At 44.7% G+C, this 20,862-nt stretch overlaps 1 protein-coding gene across 1 annotated transcript in view; it reads left to right on the plus strand.

The window, feature by feature from the left end:
- Positions 1–13,097, plus strand: part of LOC140418020 (uncharacterized) — an 86,351-nt gene extending 73,254 nt beyond the window's left edge. Inside the window, 3 exon segments of the mRNA XM_072501450.1 lie at positions 2,118–2,181; positions 4,184–4,286; positions 7,618–13,097. Coding sequence (XP_072357551.1) covers positions 2,118–2,181; positions 4,184–4,286; positions 7,618–8,496 — 1,046 coding nt within the window. The 3' untranslated portion in view covers positions 8,497–13,097.
- Positions 13,098–20,862: the final 7,765 nt, after the last annotated feature.

The following is a 20,862-nucleotide window of genomic DNA, read 5'->3' on the forward strand; positions in this document are numbered from 1 at the left end:
AATGTACATGCGCAGTTTCTCCTCTCCCTTGGACATGCGCAGTCCTGGGCCGCCTGCCCGCGCGGCGGATAAAGCGATTTCCCCAGCGCGGGGGATTGTGGGAGCTGCGGTCGCCATTCTTCCTCCAGAGCCCAGCCTCCAAACTCCTGGAACTGGGATGAAAAGGGGGCAGGGCGCGGTGACCCAACTGACACAAGTACGTGCGGATAGTCACTGGATTGGTTTGTGCCGTTCCTTGACAAAACAGTTTGTTAGCTTCAGGTGGAAAGATTTAGACACCTGGGTGACATTAGGTGAGGGTGAACCTTAACCCGGGAGTCAGCATTTTCAGGGGAGGAGAACTGGGCGTTGGAGGGGATAGGGTGGAATGGAATAAGGGTGGGGGTGAGGAACTGGGAGAGTATCTGCGTTTCCTTTGTTGTTTTGGAAATAAACCTGTTCAAGGTACAACTCAGCTTTAGACCGATTCTTCCTCTGCAGACACTATTTTGAATGATGTGGAGATGCCGCTGTTGGACTGGGGTGAGCACAGTAAGAAGTCTTGCAACACCAGGTTAAAGTCCAACAGGTTTGTTTCAAGTCACTAGCTTTCGGAGCGCAGCTCCTTCATCAGGCGAGACACCTGATGAAATGATTCGAAACAAATCTGCTGGACTTTAAATTGGTGTTGTAAGACTTCTTACTATTTTGAATAACGTGGTAGCAGAAGATCAACACTAAACTTTGGTGCTTTGTTCGTGTGTAAGAAGTTTTATTCTCTCTCTCTGAGAAGAAGCACATTGCTGCTGACATTTTAGTTACAGAATGGCAGAAGGACAGGCTTTAATTATCCACGAATTTTCTCGGAGGGAGAACAATATCAGGAATGGAACAGTGAATCTGAGATGTGGACACGCGTCACTTCCATCCCCTGAAAGAGGCTGGATAGGGCTTTGGCTTCATCATTAACAGCAAAATACAAGGTTATGAGGAAAGTTTTTTCGGAATTCGTTGAGGATGATTTAGATGCTGAAAACTGATTGGATATTCCATTACCGTTTTGGATAAGTCGTATAAAAAAGATGAGTTGTTGGAAGCATATGAAGCATTGTTAACCTTTGATAGATTTCAGGAAATAGGTGGTCATCCATGGAGAAATATATTACGGACTTTGATAAGTCATATAAGAGATGAAAGGGTTTCATCATGAAATCCCAGGGTCTGTTTTCTCAGTTAAGTTGCTCGATTGTGGAGGCATTTTTCATGCCGATTGCATTTTGTTGAAACAAAATATGGGTCTTGGATGGTAACCAGAGGTGTTTGAACCCGGGAAATGCACTGGGGATGATTAATCAGTGTTTTCATCATTGATTCTCAGTATCATTATGTAATGAATTGTCTTCAGCGAAAGAATCGTGTTTTTCAGTAACTCATGAAACAGAAACTTCTGAGTCTGAGAATGATGATGGTGACTGTTGTGGGACAACCCAGTCCCCACCAGGAGATACTCAGAATCAGGTTTAAAGCTTTATTCCGATGTATGAAGGAAGAGACCAATTTTATATAATCTAAGACTGACTTTCACCATCCACATTAAAGACACCTCTTTTAGTCGCCTTCACATTCTATGAAGCTATTACTTACAATCATGTGTGAATCATCTGTCTCAAATGTCATTATTGTTTCTTATAAGTAAATGCATCAGACGTTGTTCATATAAGTTACTATGAAGGGTGCTGATATTGCCACATTAAGAGATCAGAATGTGCTAATGGAAGAACAAAGGCACATTCTGATCTCTTAATGTGCCACTGTCAACACCCTTCTTGATGTGGAGGTGCTGGCGTTGGACCCTTCTTAGTCATTATCACCACCTTTGTCTTTTTGTCCACTACGTCTTTGCCAATCCCCACCTGTCACTGGCCCTCTAACCAGCCCCACTGCTCCACGCCACCACCCCTCACAACAGGAGAAATCTCATCTTATTTCCAGTTCCCTCCAGCTTTGACAAAGAGACACCCAGGTTCGGAACGGCAGCTCCATTCTCTCTCCACCGATGCTGGCAGACCGGTGAGGATGTCCAGCATTTTCTGTTTTGTTTCTGATTGAGCATCTGCAGTAATTTGTTTTTATCATAGGTGCATTTAAGGGTTCCCTGTGTGTGAAGAGATTCACCCAGTTTTCCAATCTGTTGATGCCCCGGTGAGTTCACTCCAGGGAGAGGCTGTTTAAATGTTGTGTGCATGGTGCCATGCGAGTGTCCCTTGAAGAAAGGTTTTTGTCTTATCACATGGCTTCAGTGACGTCATTTTGTGTATGGAGCTGGGCTGTCGCTGTCAGGTGTTTGGTCTCAGTTTCATTTTGGAGTGCAGAGGAGGAAATAAGTGTTTTTTTGCCTATCTCTCTCTATTTTCATTTTAAATATCTGTTCCAGTAAAACAAACATTGGTTGTGGGTACCTGCTTTGGTAACTTAAAATATATAGTATGATTTCCAGAAGGAGTTTAAATCTGCTAATTGAAACTGGCTCAAAATTTCAGGAAAAAGACCAGTCCCCTTCAAGTGAGAATGCAGTGTGCTGTGCTACGCCCTTGAGTAGGGCTTTTTGGTTTATTGGATTTTGTTATTGAATTCGAACAGTTAAAGGCGGAATTCATTAAGTGTTATACATAGATTACTGTAGCTGTATGGTGTCTTTATGTTTGATAATTCTTGCTGTGTGTTTATATATATATATATATATATAATGTGTGCGTGTGTTAACTGTATTCGAAAATAAACCTTGTTTTGATTAAGGTGTCTAGGGAATCTATTGAATCACACCTGAGGCGAAGGCTTTTGTGCTCATCCTAGCCAAATTCAACATAAAGGTTGTAGATCAGGTGAACTCCATAATACACTTGGGAGTTTCTAAGCCCTGACCCATAACAGTGGGAAGGGAGTCACTCACTCCCTGACAATGTCCTGACACACCAGTGAGTTTCTGTTTGAATGTAGGGGTTGGATTCTGCTGCTATTGCTGCTGTTAATCACATCCAGGACTGAACCATGTTCACTCTGACAGTTGAGGTATTTTCTATTGTTGTTAATAATCCCTGTAACTGGGCTGGGAATTTAATGTTCTGGATGAATTTCAAATAAATTATCCTCCGTGAATTTTTCAAGTCCTTAATGTCAACGAAAGGAAAAGGTAGATTTTAAGCAGAGTGGTGAAAGAGGAGAGAGAAGTGGAGGGGTGAAGGGAGGGAATTCCAGAGTTTAGAACCCTGGCATCTGAAGACTGAAAGAGAGTCAGCCCTGGATTATGGGGGAGTCGAGTCTCTGGAGAGGGGACCTGCACCCACGACCTTCAGAGGCGAGACTGTGAGACTGACTGAGCCATGGTGTTCGGGAAAGTGATGTAAAGTTTCAGTCTCCTCCTTGCCCTGTCCTTTACCCCATTCCAGGATCAGCAAATCGAGCTGAGAAACTGGGCAGCAACTAAAAGGGAAAAGACAAAGGTTACAAAAATAATCCTCTTTCCCAGCGAACAGTGTAATTGTGGAACTCACTATCACAGGTAGTGGATGAGGTGGATAATATTGATGTATATCAGGGGAGACTGGATGAACAGATGAAGGAGAAGAGAAGAACAAGAGTGGTGAGAATGTGGAGCTCGCTGCCAAACAGAGTAGTTGGGATGAACAGTACAGATGTCTGTCAGGGGAAGCTGGATAAACACATGAGGAAGAAAGCTGGAGCTTGATGAAGTAAAGTGGGAGGAGTCTCGGGTACAGTATAAATGACAGGGACTGAATGGCCTGGTTCGGGTGCTGTACATTGTGAGTGAAGAACTTGCATCACACAAGATTCCCACCTCTTCAGCCAATTAAATACGTATTAAAAAAACATTTTGGCATTTGTTGTGTTAAAAACTTTGTTTGAGATGCGATGTTTTAACATGGAAAACATGCTCAAGTTTAGGGTGGGGATCTTAATGTTGAAACAGCACCACACTTATAAATGTAAAAATAGCGAGGATCAGAGGATAGGGTCTAAAGATCAGGAAATAGCCAAGTTAAAACCTGCCCAGAATGCAGCAGAATGGGTTGAGCAAGCTGATACTGAGCTGAAAGGGACCAGGGTCTGGACAGACTCTGAACTAAAGAGGCTTGTGTACACACAGATATTGATCTGAAACGCTTTTTGTGTTCTATTTGTCTAGGTGTCTTCAGACCCTGAAGCAGATAATTCCAAGTCGCCCTGAGGGAATTTCAGGTGGTGCTGTTCCCATGTGTTTGCTGCCCTTGTCCTTCATGACAGTCAAGGTTATGGGTTGAGAAGGTGATGTCGGAGGAGCCCTGGTGAGCTCATAGATCATAGAATTTACAGTGCAGAAGGAGGCCATTCAGTCCATCGAGTCTGCACCGGCCCTTGGAAAGAACACCCGACTTAAGCCCATGCCTCCACTCTATCCCCGTAACCCAGTAACCCCACCTATTCTTTTTGGACACTAAGGACAATTAACTTTGGCCAATCCACCTAACCTGCACATCCTTGGACTCTGGGAGGAAACCAGAGCACCCAGAGGAAACCCGCGCAGACACTGGGAGAACGTGCAGACTCCGCACAAACAATGACCCAAGCCTGGAATCGAACCTGGGACCCTGGAGTTGTGAAGCAACTGTGCCAACCACTGTGCTACCGTACTGCCCCTATTACTGTGCTAACGTCCTGCCCTATCACTGTGCTACCGTGAAATATCTTGTAGATGGTACACACACTGCTACCATTGTGCTCTTGAGGTCAAGAGAGGTCACTGTTTCAGGTGGTGAATGGGGTACTGAACAAGCTGATGCATTGTCCTGTATAAAACATGATGTGGAGATGCCGGCATTGGACAGGGGTGGGCATAGTGAGAAGTCTCACAACACCAGGGGAAAGTCCAACAGCTTTATTTAAAATCACAAGCTTTCGGAGCACTGCTCCGTCATCAGGTCTCACTTCACCTGATGATGAAGCAGTGCTTCGAAAACTTGATTTCAAATAAACCTGTTGGACTTTAACCTGGTGTTGTGAGACCTCTTACTGTATAAAACAGACTCCATAATTTAAATAAGACTGGCTGATAAATAATAATTGTTGTTGGACAGGACTGTGACCGAGGAAATATAACCAATTCAGTCCACTTGAAAAAAGATCTGGTCTTCAAAGATATATCAGAAGAAATCACATTTGATATTTGTAGTTAAATTTATTGCCTCAGCAACTCACTCAGACACCAGACTGACAAAGGCATTGATTGGACAATAGCTGGAAACAATGATCTGAAATGTTCTGTGAGTGAAACGTCGCTCTTTAACCCGGAATGGACTATGTCAGAGTTAAAGGCAATACCAGGCTAAATTACATTGAATATACAGCACAGAAACAGGCCTTTCAGCCCAACCAATCTCTGCCAGTATTTCTACTTCACCTCATCCTCCTCCCATGCTTTCCCATCTGACTCTATCAGTGTGTCCGTCTGTTTATTTCACCCTCATGTGTTCATCCAGCTCCCTCTTCAATGTATCGATGTTATTCACCTCCACCACTCACTGTGGTAGTGAGTTCCACATTATCACTACTCTCTGGAAAGAAGTTTCTCCTGAATTCAGTTTTGCTCTTAACCCTACAAGTGGGAAACGCCCTCTGTGTTTATCAAAAGCTTTGATAGTTTTAATGACCTCAATTAGCCCCTCAGCCTTGTATTTTGAAGAGAGAAAAGTGACCAAGCCTAGTCATTGTGAACACTGGGATGGGTGGGCTCGGCTGGTCTGTATGAATTAGATAGTTAATCAGACTGTTCATTGGTGTTCGGGAGTAGTCGGGGAGTTCAAGCGGCTGTCTTCAATAAAACGTTAATTTTCATTTGGACAGCACATTTAAAAAAAATAGAGTACCCAATTATTTTCTTTCCAATTAAGGAGCAATTTAATGTGGCCAATCCACCTAACCCGCACATCTTTGGATTGTGGGGTGAAACCCATGCAGACACAGGTAGAATATGCAAACTCCACACAGACAGTGACCCGGGGCCAGGATTGAACCCAGGTCCTCAGCATCGTAGGCAGCAGTGCTAACCTCTGCACCACCGTGCCGCCCTCTTTGATAGCACATTTGACTTAATAAAATACGCCATGGATTTTCCAGGAACATTGTAAAAGAAAGTTTCATGAAGGTTGTCCAAGATCGTGATGTCTCACAAATTCTACATCTCATTCCCCAGATAGTCTCTCCTTCCTATTGATTTCAACATCAATTCATCCCATTATCTACTCCTGCTTTCCCAAAAAATCTCCTCCCCTGAAGGCGCTGACTGTTGAGTTAAGTTTCACACTAATCTATGGCCCTCCCAATATTTCACCCAGGTGTCTAACCTTTACACATTAAGTTAACAAACTGTTTTGTAAAGGGAGCGCCACAATCAAATCCACTCACTACCCATATATACTTTGTGTCAGGGTGGGGTCATTTCTCTCTCCTCCCCCCCCCCCCCCCCCCCCCCCACATTTAGCTCCCATAATCCCCCGCGGTGGCGAAACCGCTCCATTCGCCGGGCGGGCGGCCCTGACTGCGCATGTCTTGGGAGCGATGGAAAGCTGCGCATGTGCATCGAGAACCCACCCCTGACCTTTCGGCTGAGCTGTTGACCAATGGGAACAGTTGAAGGGTCGGAAGTACTCTGGTTCTGAAGAAAAAGGAAGTGAATCCAGGGAGGGTGCAGACTCTGGAAAGGGTGGCCCAGGTCTCTCGGTAAGTTCACGGATTGTGCGAAAATTGGTGGGGTGGTAAATAATGAGGAGGATAGCCTTTGGTTACAGGAGGATAATAATAATCTTTATTATTGACAAAAGTAACCCTGCAGCGTCCATCCAATTCAGTTAGAAATTATTGATCATCTCTGCTTGAGGACCTTCATTGGCAGAAAGTTCCAGATCATGATCAATCGCAACCCCGTGTATTTTAACCAACTGATACAATCCTTTACATTAAACACAATTTTAGTCCTGTTACATATTTCCGTTAGGCTGGCAGTCTGCATGAAGATTTCCAGGTCTCTGTCCACGATTGTAAGCAGTGAGCATGGATCTGTCAATCAGCCTGAATCAGCACCTTCAGGAGAATTGGGAGGGTGAATATTAGATACAGCAGAGTGAGAATGGAGGGTGTGTGTGTGGGACGGAGATTTACAGATTTGGGGAAATGAGAGAGGACAGAATGTTCCATAGAAACTAGAAATATCTGTTCTGAATTCCGATCCTGTACTGACAATGATGTCTTTTGTAAACTCCTTTTACAGGATATCAGAAGAGGAAGAATTACAGACAGAAATCTCAAACCAAACCTCACGTCTCGATTTGACAGATTCACTCAATTCACCGGGACTTGAATATCATCGGCCTTTGAATCGAGAAGCAAAAAGGTTTGTCTGATCTGCCTGCTTCAGATGGTTTTAACCATCAGTGTGACTGCAAAAACACCAAGACACACCTGAGTGAGAGTGTCCCAGAGCACTGACTGGAAAGAGCTTTAATCAGTTACACAGCCTAAAAAAAACATCACACCATCCACAGCGGGGAGAGACCGTACACAAATTCTGTGTTAGTCTTCAACTGATCGTCCAACCTGGGGAGACACAAGGACACCAGCACCGTGGAGAAACCATGGAAATGCCCAGATTGTGGGATGGGATTCAGATTCCCATCTGTACTGGAAGCTCATCGGCGCATTCACACTGGGGAGAGGCCGTTCACCTGCTCTCAGCATGAGAAGGGATTTGTTCAGTTATCCCACCTGAAGAAGCACCAGCCAGTCCACGTCGGGGAGAGGCCATTCACCTGCTCCATGTGTGGGAAGGGGTTCAGTACTTCTTCCGAACTGCTGACGCACCACCAAGTTCACACTCGGGAGAGACCGTTCAGCTGCTCTCACTGCACAAAGATGTTTCGAATCTCATCCCATCTGCTGGCACACCAGCACATTCACACCGGAGAGAGGCCGTTCACCTGCTCTCAGTGTGGAAAGGGATTCACTCAAATAAGCCACCTACATAGACACCAGCGAATTCACACTGGCGAGAGGCCATTCACTTGCTCTGACTGTGGGAAGGGATTCACTCGGTTATCCAGCCTGCAGACACACCAGCGAGTTCACACTGGGGAGAGGCCTTTCACCTGCTCTGACTGTGGGACAGGATTCACTCGGTTATCCCACCTACAGACACACCAGCGAATTCACACTGGGGAGAGGCCGTTCACCTGTCCTGACTGTGGGAAGGGATTCACTCATTTAACCAATCTGCAGGCACACCAGCGAATTCACACGGGGGAGAGGCCGTTCACTTGCTTTGAATGTGGGAAGGGATTCACTCTCTTAGCCACGATGCAGGCACACCAGCGACTTCATACAGGAGAGAGGCCATTCACATGCACAGTGTGTGGGAAGGGATTTACTCGGTCAACACATCTGCTGAGACACCAGCGAGTTCACGAGTGATGACGGGTTGGATTCTGCTGTTATTGCTGCTGTTAGTCACATCCAGGACTGAACCATGTTCATTCTGACACTTGGTGAAATGGCAGGGTTAATGGACGGTTTCTTTCTGCTGGACTGGCCGGTCTCACAACTTTGCTTCCAGTGGGCTGATGCTCTTTGAGCCTGGGAGAGCACATTTCCACTGAAATGATCCACAAAAGCTGATGAAGGACATTTGTTTTATCCTGAATGATAAATAGTGTTTCTCTCCCCACTACAGGTAGATCTAAATTAAATACAGAAAGTACTGGAAAAACGCAGCAGGTCAGGCAGCATCTGTGAGAGAGAAACAGAGTTAACGTTTCACGTCCAATGTAACTTTACTTCAGAACTAAAGAGAGAGAGAAATATGATGGGTTTGATGCTGGTGAGAAAGGGGGAGTTTCGGGTAGAACAAAAGAGAAAACCAGGGATGGGTGAGATTAAATGACAAAAATGTCCTGTTGACGTTTAGCTGCTGTGTATAAAGAGTCAAAGGTTCTGCTCCTTTTCACCAACACCTTTATTTCACTTTCACAGACTCTGCACAAAACGCTATCATCACACCACCTGACACAAAGGCTCCGGTTTCCTCCCACGAGTCCCGAAAGAGGTGAACATAGAACAATACAAGAGCAGCACGGTGGCGCAGTGGTAGCACTGCAGTCTCACAGCACCGAGGTCCCAGGGCCAATCCCAGCTCTGGGTCACTGTCCGTGTGGAGTTTGCACATTCTCCCCATGTTTGCGTGGGTGTCACCCCCACAACCCAAAAGATGTGCAGGGTAGGTGGATTGAACATGCTAAATTGCCCCTTAATTGGAAAAGATGAATTGGGAACTCTACATTTTAAAAAAAACAGAACACTACAGCACAGGAACATGCCCTTCGGCCCTCCAAGCCTGGGTCGATAATGGTACCTGCCTAAACTAAAACCGTCTGCACTTATGGAGTCCATATCCTTCCATTCCCACCCTATTCATATATTTATCTAATTGTCCCTTAAATGCCGCTACCGTACCTGCTCCCACCACCTCCCCAGGCAGCACGTTCCATATATTTCCCACCCTGTGTAAAAACCCTGCTTCGCACATCTGTTCTGAACTTTTCCCCGCGCACTTTAAACCTATGTCCCCCTCGTACTTGACTCTCCTACCCTAGGAAAGAGCATCTGACTATCCACTCTGTCCATACCACTCATAATCTTGTAGACCTCTATCAGCTCGCCTCTCAACCTCCGTTGTTCCAGTGAGAACTGACCGAGTTTATCTAACGTGCTGTTGGGTAATTTGGACATTCTGAATTCTACCCTCCGTGTACCCGAACAGACGGCAAAATGTGGCGACTCGGGGCTTTTCACTTCATTGCAATGTTAATGTGAGCTTACTTGTGACAATAGAGATTATTATTATTAAAGACAGACCTTTCAAATGTTTAAACTGTGGGAAATTCTATAAAACGTCCGGTGAACTGATGTCCCATCATCTTGTTCACACTGACGAGACCGTTCAGGTACTCTCACTGTGGGACCAGATTCAGCAACTCACTGTATACCGGCGAATTCACACTGGGGAGATCTAAACTTTCCTCATAGTTAAAATTCTCCATCCCTGGTAACATCATCATAAATCTTCTCTGCAACGGGCAGCATGAGGTCCCAGGTTCGATCCCGACTCTGGGTCACTGTCCATGGGGAGTTTGCACATTCTCCCCGTGTTTGCGTGGGTTTCGCCCCCACAACACAAAGTTGTGCAGGGTAGGTCAATTGGCCACAATAAATTGCCCCTTAATTGGAAAAAATTAATTGGGCACACTAAATTTAAATAAATAAATCTCCTCTGCAGTCTCTCTCGGATGATCACATCCTTCCTGTAATATGGCTGTGGTCTAACTGGTGTTTGATGCAGTTCCAGCACAATCTCCCTGTTCTCATAATCTCAGCCCTCGGCTACCAAAGGAAACTATCCCACCTGCCTTCCTAAGCACTGAAGAGAGAGAGTGAGAGGCAGCTGAGAGAGACAGAGAGGAAGCAGAGGGAGTGAGAGGCACCAGAGAGAGAGAGGAACACCAGAGACTGAGAGAGGCAGGAGAGAGAGAGAGGAGAGAAGAGAGAGACAGTCTAGTCAGTAACAAAAATAAGTAATGGAATTGAGTTCAGATATGGATCTGCATGAACTGACACCACCTTATTGACAGATTGACAAGGTAGTCACTGTACTTGAATCAATATTATTCACTTTTGGAATTGAATGAACAAAGGGTCAGATTAACTATATCACAATCACCCAGTATCAACTAGGTCTGTTTAATACAGAACAGGATTAAACCCAGTGTCCAATATTACAGGTGTCTGTGGCTGTTTGATGCCTGGTTTCATTGTACAGCTGACAAGCCCACAGCTTCAGTGAACTCGTCTATCCAGGGTCTGTTTCTAAACCCTCATCACAACATAATGCCTGGTTAGCTATTTATATATGGTCAGCCTGGTTGGACAGCTCACACAAAGCTCAACCAGAAACTATGGTTCTTCTTTCAACTGATTCCAGCTCCGACAAGGGGTCACAACATCTCCAGCCTTCAGCTCTGTTACTGGGCTGTCATTGACATGAGCAAGAGAGAGACAGCAAGTTGCCTGAGGCTTAAATGGGAAGTTGAAACTTGTGACTCAAAACCAACTGTGTAAGATCTCTGAAAAGATCAGGAATTTTAAAAGATAAATTCTAAACCCAGTGAACAAATTACTGAGTCATAAGACAAAAACTTCAGGTTTTATGACTTTATTGCAACAAACTAGAAGCAACAATGCCTAAACACTATTTTTATAGGGAACGTATCCCTTAAACTACAAATAGAATGTAGCTCTTTTACTTTTAAGACAATCAAAAATCACACTCCATGGTTACGTCGCAGAAGTTGTCACTCAATTCTCCTGGAACCAGCCCAATGTGATTCTTCGTTCCTGTGTTTACTTCCATTCTGTTCCTTTGCCTGACTGGCAATCCTTAATCCCAGAAGTGTCTTTTGCAGTGATGGTTCTCCTGATGATATTCAGGTCCTGATAAACCAAGTGACTTCCAAATCCTGAAGTGGCGTTCGGTTTTTTTCTGCAAATCTTCATCTAATATCCAGTAAAAGGAATTTACAAATGGAAATTGAGAACAGGCAATTCTAGTTTCCATCCAACACTCTCCCTCCATTTTCACTCTGCTGTAATATTCATCCTCCTAATTCTCTAAAGGTGCTGATTCAGGCTGACTGACAGATCCCTGCTCCCCGTCTTGGAGAGGCCTGAAAATCTCCATGCAGACTGCCAGACAGAAATATGTCTATGTTACTGAACTCAAGATGTGTGGAACATACAGACTGGATTCACTTCCTTTCTCTTCAGCTGCTGCAAGTCACCAATAACCCCTCAGAATGAGGAAAGAAATGGAAAGATAAAGTAGACTTGGAGCGGCTGCTGCCTCTTGTGGGGCATTCCAGAACGAGAGGTAATAGTCTTACGAAAAGCGGTAGCAAATTCAAAACAGTTTTAATTTTAAAAAAATAAAATTTAGAGTACCCAATTATTTTTTTTTCCAATTAAGGGGCAATTTAGTGTGACCAATCCACCTACTCTGCACATCTTTGGGTTGTGGGGGTGAAACCTACGCAGACACGGGGAGAAAGTGCAAATTCCACACAGACAGTGACCCGGGGCCTGGATCGAACTCAGATCCTCAGCGCCGTAGGCAGCAGTGCTAACCATTGGGCCACAGTGCTGCCCTATTCAAAAGAGTTGAGGAGAAGCTGCTTCTCCCAAGTGCTGTGAATCTGTGGAATTCACTACCCCAGAGTGCGGAGGAGCTGGGACAGTGAGTAAATTTAGGGAGGAGTTAGACAGATTTTTAATTGGGTTGAAGGGTGTTGGGAATTTGTACTGAGTATTGTATAAGGATAGGTAGACATGGCATGTAGAATCATAGGTTTTAGTGATAAGTAGAGTTAGGTGAGCAATGAAATGAATGTGTGACCTATGTAACCTGATGTAATTTAGAATAACCCTGTGTGAAGTAACATAATCAAACACAGCATAGACAACCTAAGGTAATCAAGTATAGTTGATATAATCAAAGCAGAAGACCCAGAAAAGTAGCTTAGCAATTACTAATTAATAAAAGCAACTACTAATCACTTGGGAATACAGTGAATACTGCTTCGTGACTTACTTTAATAATAAACCATAATAAAACAGAATAAAGAAAGCAGATGTTTCCTATACATTCGGCCTAAATCAGCTAAACCACGATTGTTGCACAAGCAGAAAAGTATAGATAAGAGCAGGAGTTATAACCACCATGGTTTAAGAAACAGAGAGAGGAAAAAGGAAGCGACCAATCGTGACTAAAACAGATAAAAGGCATCTAAAAATAATAGTGGCCAAAAGCGAGGTCCGGCTGTAAAGTAAGATAAGGAAGATGAGAACCTTGAGATATGGAACTGAAATGTACATAAAAAGCCTGTAAGCCTGAGGGCTCTTCGGATTGTTCCGGACATCCCGATTTTATTCTCTTGTACTAGCTGAATAAAATCCACTGCTTGGAAGATCGCTGTTCAGACTCTCTGATTTAATCGATAAACACGAATTGTCGTCCTGGGGAACCACGACAGAATTGGCGCAGCGAGCAGGGTTGGAGCGAGATCGCCCAGAAAAACATCTGGAAGGAGTGGCGGAGACGGAGGTCCGACCGGGGCTGGACATCCCAAAGCCGGCATTCTGACAGCAAGGTGAGCAAATTTGTATTGCATGTAAATCCTTGTTGTCGGAAAAGGGATCTCGAGGCCCGGCGCACCCGGCTCTTTGCTGGTCCTGGATCTCCCCAAACCCAAAAGATATCCTGCAAAGGTGAAGCTAAATTGTGTAAAGTACTTTGAGAGACTGAGCCTGATCTGAAGAGTGGAGCATTGCATGCAAAAGCGCGCTGAGAATACTGTATTGTCTGTGAATGGGTAAAAAGTGAGACGGGAAAAAAGACCGAACGCTAAATTGATGCAATTAGGTTAAGTCAAGCGGTTTGGAGCGGGTTTTTCAGGTCACGACTTGCCCGGAAGAGAGTAAGTGTGGAAGAATCTGCCAGTCCAAACCTACCCAGGACCTCGGGTAACGGACGTCAACCGAGAGGGAGAGAGATCAGTGAGAGATCGCTCTCTGACCTAATACGGTAATTAAAAGCACATTACACTGACACGACCACCTAGTGGTGAGATTGATATAACAGGCTGAGAAGAAAAATCAGGGGATTAAAAATTAACAAAAAACAGAAGCAACCCTGGAGTGGGAAAAGATTACACATGTAACTAATTTAGAAGAGATAAAAAATGAGTGGCCGTATGTGAACTGGGAAGGAATAACCGACAGAAATTGGATAGACGAGATAGAATTAGAAACTCTAGAGAAATTAATAAAGGAATCTGACCGATACAGGGTTTCTGTACAAATAGACAAACAAGTGAGAACATACTACCCCATAGCCCGGGAGAGGAAGATAGTACCGGGACAGGGGACTACTGGGAAGTGGATATCGGAACCCCGGTTAGAGTTACAGATATTGACAAAGGAAACCCAAGGGAAAGGTAAACAGGGGACTGAACACGGGAAAATAATACAGCAAGTGATCATCACTGTGATACCTAACTCTGACGAATTGAGTGATAAAGATTGTGACAATAACCCAAAAAGACGAATAATGGAACACAAGTTTAGAACACCAGTGGAGAAATTAGGGGAGAAGTTCCCAGCCCTTCGGGGAGATATAGAACACGTTTCTAAAAAATGGGCCAAAAGGACAAGTAAGACCAATACACAGTGGCCGGAGGAAGGCACATGGGACGTAGAGAGGTGTGAGGACCAGAAAGGAATGATAAAGAACTATAAAATTAAGGATAAATCGAGCAAAAGAAGGGAGAAGCGAGAAAAGGAGTTAGAAATACTAGCACTATTTGAACAAGAGGGGAAAGAGAAAAGAAGGGCATGGAGGGGAGACAGGAGGCAGATGCCAGTACAATTTCGGGAAAAAGCAGAATTGGAAGATCCAAACGAAGCCCCGCCCCCATATTTAGGGGAACAGAGCTCCAAGGGACTGTACCCAGTCATATCAGGTACAATGAATTTTGAGGGAGAATATAACATGGAACCAATGACAAGGGATGAATGGAAAGAAAGAGAGAGAGAAAAGAGACAAGATATAGAAGAAGCGGCAAGGAAAGTAGAAGAGGATTTGGATGAGCTGAGTCAAAAAAGAAAGGAATTGACAGAAGAAGTAAATATGGTAGAACTTTTGGAATGGGCAAAGAAGACAATGAAAGTGGATAAGGAACGAGAAAGGAAAGGGAAGAATGTTGGAGACGGATGTAAGTGGAGGACAGAAGAAGATCTCTCCAAGTATGGGAGTGAGGCGGCACAGGGAAAAATAGAAGGAAAAAGAGTAGGATGGAACAGAGAGGAAAAAGAAAGAGAAGAGATAGGCTGGGAAGCACCCGAAGGGACAAATAGACAAAGATTGGAAAAACCATGGACATGGAAACACCCAGAGAGGTACCCGGAGAAAAATAGAACAAAGGGAAAGATGGAAGAAGAGACAGAAGCAAGTAGTGAAGATGAAGGAGGACAATCAGTGTTAGGGGGACGAAGAAAGTCAATGCGGAAAAAACATAAACCTGTGAAGTTTCCAGCTGAGGATAGGAGAGAAAAGAGCGTGTTCCCGGTGATTCTGAAGGGTGGCAGACTGCAGTATATCCCTTGGTCAGGACAGGATCTGCCTAGTTTAATTAATGAATTACCCAATATTTTGGATGGAGCTGGAAGGTGGATTGGACAGTTGGAGGCGGGAATGATGGGGAAAAGGATGGCACTGGGTGACATCAAAGCTCTCTTGACAAAGGTGCTAGGAATGGACCAAATGGCAGAAATAATGAGACGTGCAGGTATCCCGATGGCAGCTTATGACCCAGACGTAGATGGGACACCCATGGACCCGTATCGCCAAGACATATGGCAGGCATTGCGGGATACATACCCCAACCGAATGGATGTAAAAACCCTAAAGGGGGAGCCATTGGGTGAGGAGGAGAATGCGGCTGTGTATGTGGAAAAACAATTAAGAAGATGGAGAAGGGACACGGAAAGGGACATTCTAATAGACCCACTGACCAATGCCATGTTTCGGGCTACAGTACTGGAGGGCTTGCCAGTTCCAGCTAAAACAAGACTGGAGGAGGTAGTGGGCTTGGACTCAAAAAGTTACCGAGAGTTTGTTGATTATGTTGCCCATGCAGTGGAGAGATATCGCAAAGATGAAAAGAATGCAGATAAACAGTTGAAGGAGATACAACGTAAACTCCTTCAGGCACAGTTGGAGGAGATCAAAAACAAGGATAAGATAAAGGCAAAAGAGGATCTCGTACCCAGAAAAATAGCACCGGTGGTGGTGGAACAAAAATTGGAGGAACAACCAGCACCAATAATATTAGGGGGGAGCGGAGATGGAGGCCAACCCATCGTAACCTATAACATTTCTGCCTTCCCGCTGTCCATGAACCCAGAAGCTTGTGGCCTAAATTATCAAAACCCATACGCCCTGCAAGGTCAAAATGACTGGAATAGAAATGGGAAAGGACAAGGAGGTGGTAGGCCACCCTATCAGAATCAAAGAGGACAGGGACAGGTTAGTAATCAGGCTCCGAGACAGGGACCATTGCCTGGCCCTCCAGGTGTGTGTTGGGGTTGCGGGGAGGCAGGGCACATAAAAAGGAATTGCCCGCGAAATTCCTACAGGCAGGGAGAGAACCAGCGGCAGACAAGCCAGCAAATGATCCAAGTGTCACCAAACAGCATCCCGACGTTTCAAGGGCCGGTAAATCATCAAATTTCCCCATAGGGAGGCCCAGAGAACCCCAAAATGGTAGGACAGTACGTACAAATAACAGAAACCGCAGAGCAAGAACCTATAGTTAACGTTTAGAGTAGGAGGGATCGAGGTCCCCATGATGATAGACACCGGCGCCACATGTACGTGCATACAAACGAAATATGCGGATCACTTACCATTGTCAAACCAGTTTATAAAAACTGTGGGGTTCTCGGGAAAAGTAACATTAGCTCGAATGACGACGCCGGTGCCTGTTACCATTGGAAACAAGACTACCCATGTACCTGTTTTAATATATGATAAAACTCCTTTAAATCTATTAGGAAGGGATGCAATCCTAGGTTTGGGACTAAAATTAGAATGTACAGAACAGGGAATTGATGTGATGGGAATATATCCACTTGAGATACCAGGAGAGGAGAGGGTTAATGTATATTGGTTGGGAGATATAGAAGAACAAGTTAAAAGAGAAATATGGGAAATTTGGGGAAAACTTATAGATACCAGGATACCACAAGCCAAATGGCCAAGAACAGAATTACACAGTACAATGATATTTGATGAGAAGCAGGAACCTGAGATTCAGGAGAAATGGGAAAAAGAGGCGGGACAAGAACAGGAAATAGAGACAGGAAGCATTTTAATTGGACTAGAGGGAGCAGCCCTCACAATCGTTAGGAATAAATGGGTTGATAAATGGTTTTCTGTACCTAGATCAGAGCCACATGTCACCTTGAAAGTGAATCCGCAAAATAGATCAAAAGACCTAGGACCAATGGTGCTGAAAGCACAAGACTTAGAATTTGTTCAGACAGACAATGTAGATATTTGGACGTCCAGTGACGGACAAATGACGAAGATAATTTTGGATGTTAAGTTGCTTGGGAAACCAAAGCAAGTAACAATAGGAGTGCAAAGTGAGAGACAGGAACTGGAATGGAGAGAGAGTTTAGAGCAGGATTTGAACTCCCTCCCGCAGGAGTTGTGGTCCAGACAGGACACGGATGTGGGAAGGGTCAAAACCGCTAATCCAGTTGAAGTCAGATTAAAGACAGGACGCCAGGGGCCTTATAGGCCCCAATATCCAATCAAGACAGAAGCAATTGAGGGAATTAGAGGAACAATTAAGGGATTGATAGAAGCAGGGGTATTAAAAGAGACCCGGAGCAGGTGTAATACACCGCTGCTACCGGTGAAGAAAGCGGACGGAGAAAAATGGAGATTGGTGCATGACCTCAGAGCAATTAATGAGGTAGTGGAAGATATGCCGGTAGAGGTTCCAAACCCTTACACCTTGTTGACAAATATACCACCTGAAAGTAAATGGTTTACTGTGATAGACCTATGTTCGGCATTTTTTAGTGTACCATTAGCTCAAGAAAGTCAGTATCTCTTTGCATTTACGTTCGAAGGGAAACAATACACATACAACAGGATGCCCCAAGGATTTAAACACTCTCCACATGTATTCAATCAGGTGTTGAAAGAGGATTTAACAGGAGTACAGTTGGAAGGAACACTAATACAATATGTGGATGATTTGTTGTTATGCACAGAAACACAAGAACAATGCAGGAAGGATAGTTTAAAACTGTTAGAAAGACTAGCAGAAGGGGGCCACAAGGTGTCCAGGAAAAAGCTGCAGATGTGCCAGGAGAAAGTAGAATACCTGGGAAGAGACATATCAGCGGGACAGAAAGGGATAGCTTCTCAACAGATCGAAGCTGTATTAAAGATTCCGAAACCGCAGACGGTGGGCCAAATGATGACATTTTTGGGAATGACAGGATTCAGTTCAGAATGGGTGGAAAATTATGCAGAAAAGACACATGCACTACGAAAGGTGATGAAGGAGGCAGGTTGCGAAGAATTGAGAGCCAAGCTGAAATGGGATAGTGATGCTTCAGACGCATTTGAGAAAATAAAGACAGAAATGGCACAAGCTCCAGCATTGGCTTTACCGACATATGACAAACCCTTTGACTTATTTGTAAGTAACAGGGAAGCTGGATTTGCTACAGCAGTGTTAACACAAGAGAATTGTAAGGGTAGACGAAGGCAGGCTGTAGCATATTACAGCACCAGGCTAGACGACGTAGCAATGGGATATCCTCCGTGCTACCAAGGCCTGGCAGCAGCTTGGTGGGCGTATGAAAAAGCATCTACAGTCACCATGGGATATCCGATAAACATACATGTGTACCATAAGGTAGCTGAATTGATTGAAAAAGGGAAGTTTGTTTTGACACCGGCTAGAATTCATCATTTTCAAATGCTGGGTTTGGACAGGGGGTATGGAGTTGGCTGGATAGAATGTTCGGAAAATGGGGGGCATGGTTTGCCAAGGCCGGAGCTATAGCAGTCACAACAATAGTTATTTTGGGACTAATATTTTGTTGCTTCCTACCCGTTCTGAGATCCTTCCTTTCCAGGATCGCGGCACGGCAGATGGTAACTCGGGTGCTCAGCAGTTCACGCCCTGGACGAACAACAGAGGAATGGGGAGACTTTAAGTCGCCCCCACGAAGTGAATTTACCATGACTTTGGTTGAAGTTGAATCTCGTCACTCTGTGAACTAACTGCGGTTCTGGACGGTCGCCTGGTGACATGGATACACACCTTGCTGAACATCGCGGCTGCCCAAAAGAACTTAGTCTGTAAACAGGAATCAGTCTTTTTTCCTTTCCTTGACAAATGTGGGGAGGTTTTTGGCTGATGACTGTTAGGAGCAGGCAACCTGGGGGAGCAGCCTGGGAATTTGAATCTGGCTAACCGCATTATGTTAAAAAGTATAACAGGGGCATTGGTCCCTGGCCAAAATATTCAGCTCCTCCACATTGCCTGCAGGGAGCGGTTTGATTTAAAATGTGTTATTTGGGCTTGGTAATTGTGATGAGGCTAGGAGGTAGCCTCAAAGGGGGGACATGTTGGGAATTTGTACTGAGTATTGTATAAGGATAGGTAGACATGGCATGTAGAATCATAGGTTTTAGTGATAAGTAGAGTTAGGTGAGCAATGAAATGAATGTGTGACCTATGTAACCTGATGTAATTTAGAATAACCCTGTGTGAAGTAACATAATCAAACACAGCATAGACAACCTAAGGTAATCAAGTATAGTTGATATAATCAAAGCAGAAGACCCAGAAAAGTAGCTTAGCAATTACTAATTAATAAAAGCAACTATTAATCACTTGGGAATACAGTGAATACTGCTTCGTGACTTACTTTAATAATAAACCATAATAAAACAGAATAAAGAAAGCAGATGTTTCCTATACATTCGGCCTAAATCAGCTAAACCACGATTGTTGCACAAGCAGAAAAGTATAGATAAGAGCAGGAGTTATAACCACCATGGTTTAAGAAACAGAGAGAGGAAAAAGGAAGCGACCAATCGTGACTAAAACAGATAAAAGGCATCTAAAAATAATAGTGGCCAAAAGCGAGGTCCGGCTGTAAAGTAAGATAAGGAAGATGAGAACCTTGAGATATGGAACTGAAATGTACATAAAAAGCCTGTAAGCCTGAGGGCTCTTCGGATTGTTCCGGACATCCCGATTTTATTCTCTTGTACTAGCTGAATAAAATCCACTGCTTGGAAGATCGCTGTTCAGACTCTCTGATTTAATCGATAAACACGAATTGTCGTCCTGGGGAACCACGACAAGGGTTCTGAAGAACTCTCAGGACGGTGGAGATAAGGCCAGGATGAGATCAGCGATGATCGAATGGCGGAGCAGACTCGATGGGCCAAATGGCCTAATTTTAGTTCTTATATCGTATGAACTTCTGAAAGGGGAGACATTGATTTGCTCCCAGATGTTGCCCAGAGGAGGAAGTTTTAGTCTGAAACCCATTGTTCAACCTCCACATTGTGACATCACAAAGGAGCTCATCGTCTAAATCAGCCAATAGGAATCCACTCGCTCCGTGGTGACGTCACTGCATTAGTGCAAACACGCCGGCGCGGGACACGCGAGCGCCGCCCCCACCCTCAGTTCCGTCTCCCCCAACACATCCTCGAGACGGTTTCCAGCAACCGGCTGACAGTTCCGGCCATCGGTGTTCTCCCCCTTCCCTCATCCGGGACTGCGCATGTCTCAGGGAGAGGGACTGCTGCGCATGCGTAGGGGAGCTCACTTCCGCTGACCTTACCTCTCAGGTGTTGACCAATGGGAAGAGTTGGAGGACCGGAAAGACTCTGCCCCTCCGCCAATCAAAGCTCCCCCATTGTCTCAATGCGAAAGCTGCACATGGCGGTTTTTGCCGAGCAAAGCTGTTGTTCCTCCAACCCTGAATAAGTTTGAGCTGCTCACAGACTCCTGTCTCCAACATCTGAGAGTAAAACACTTTATTTCCTCCCCCTTTCCATTTCTTTTCTCATTCTGACCTTCAATTGGTCACTTGCAGCAACTGAAGGGAAAGGAAGTGAATCCA

The sequence above is a fragment of the Scyliorhinus torazame genome, chromosome 5 (assembly GCF_047496885.1).
Source record: "Scyliorhinus torazame isolate Kashiwa2021f chromosome 5, sScyTor2.1, whole genome shotgun sequence".
NCBI classification, from domain to species: domain Eukaryota; kingdom Metazoa; phylum Chordata; class Chondrichthyes; order Carcharhiniformes; family Scyliorhinidae; genus Scyliorhinus; species Scyliorhinus torazame.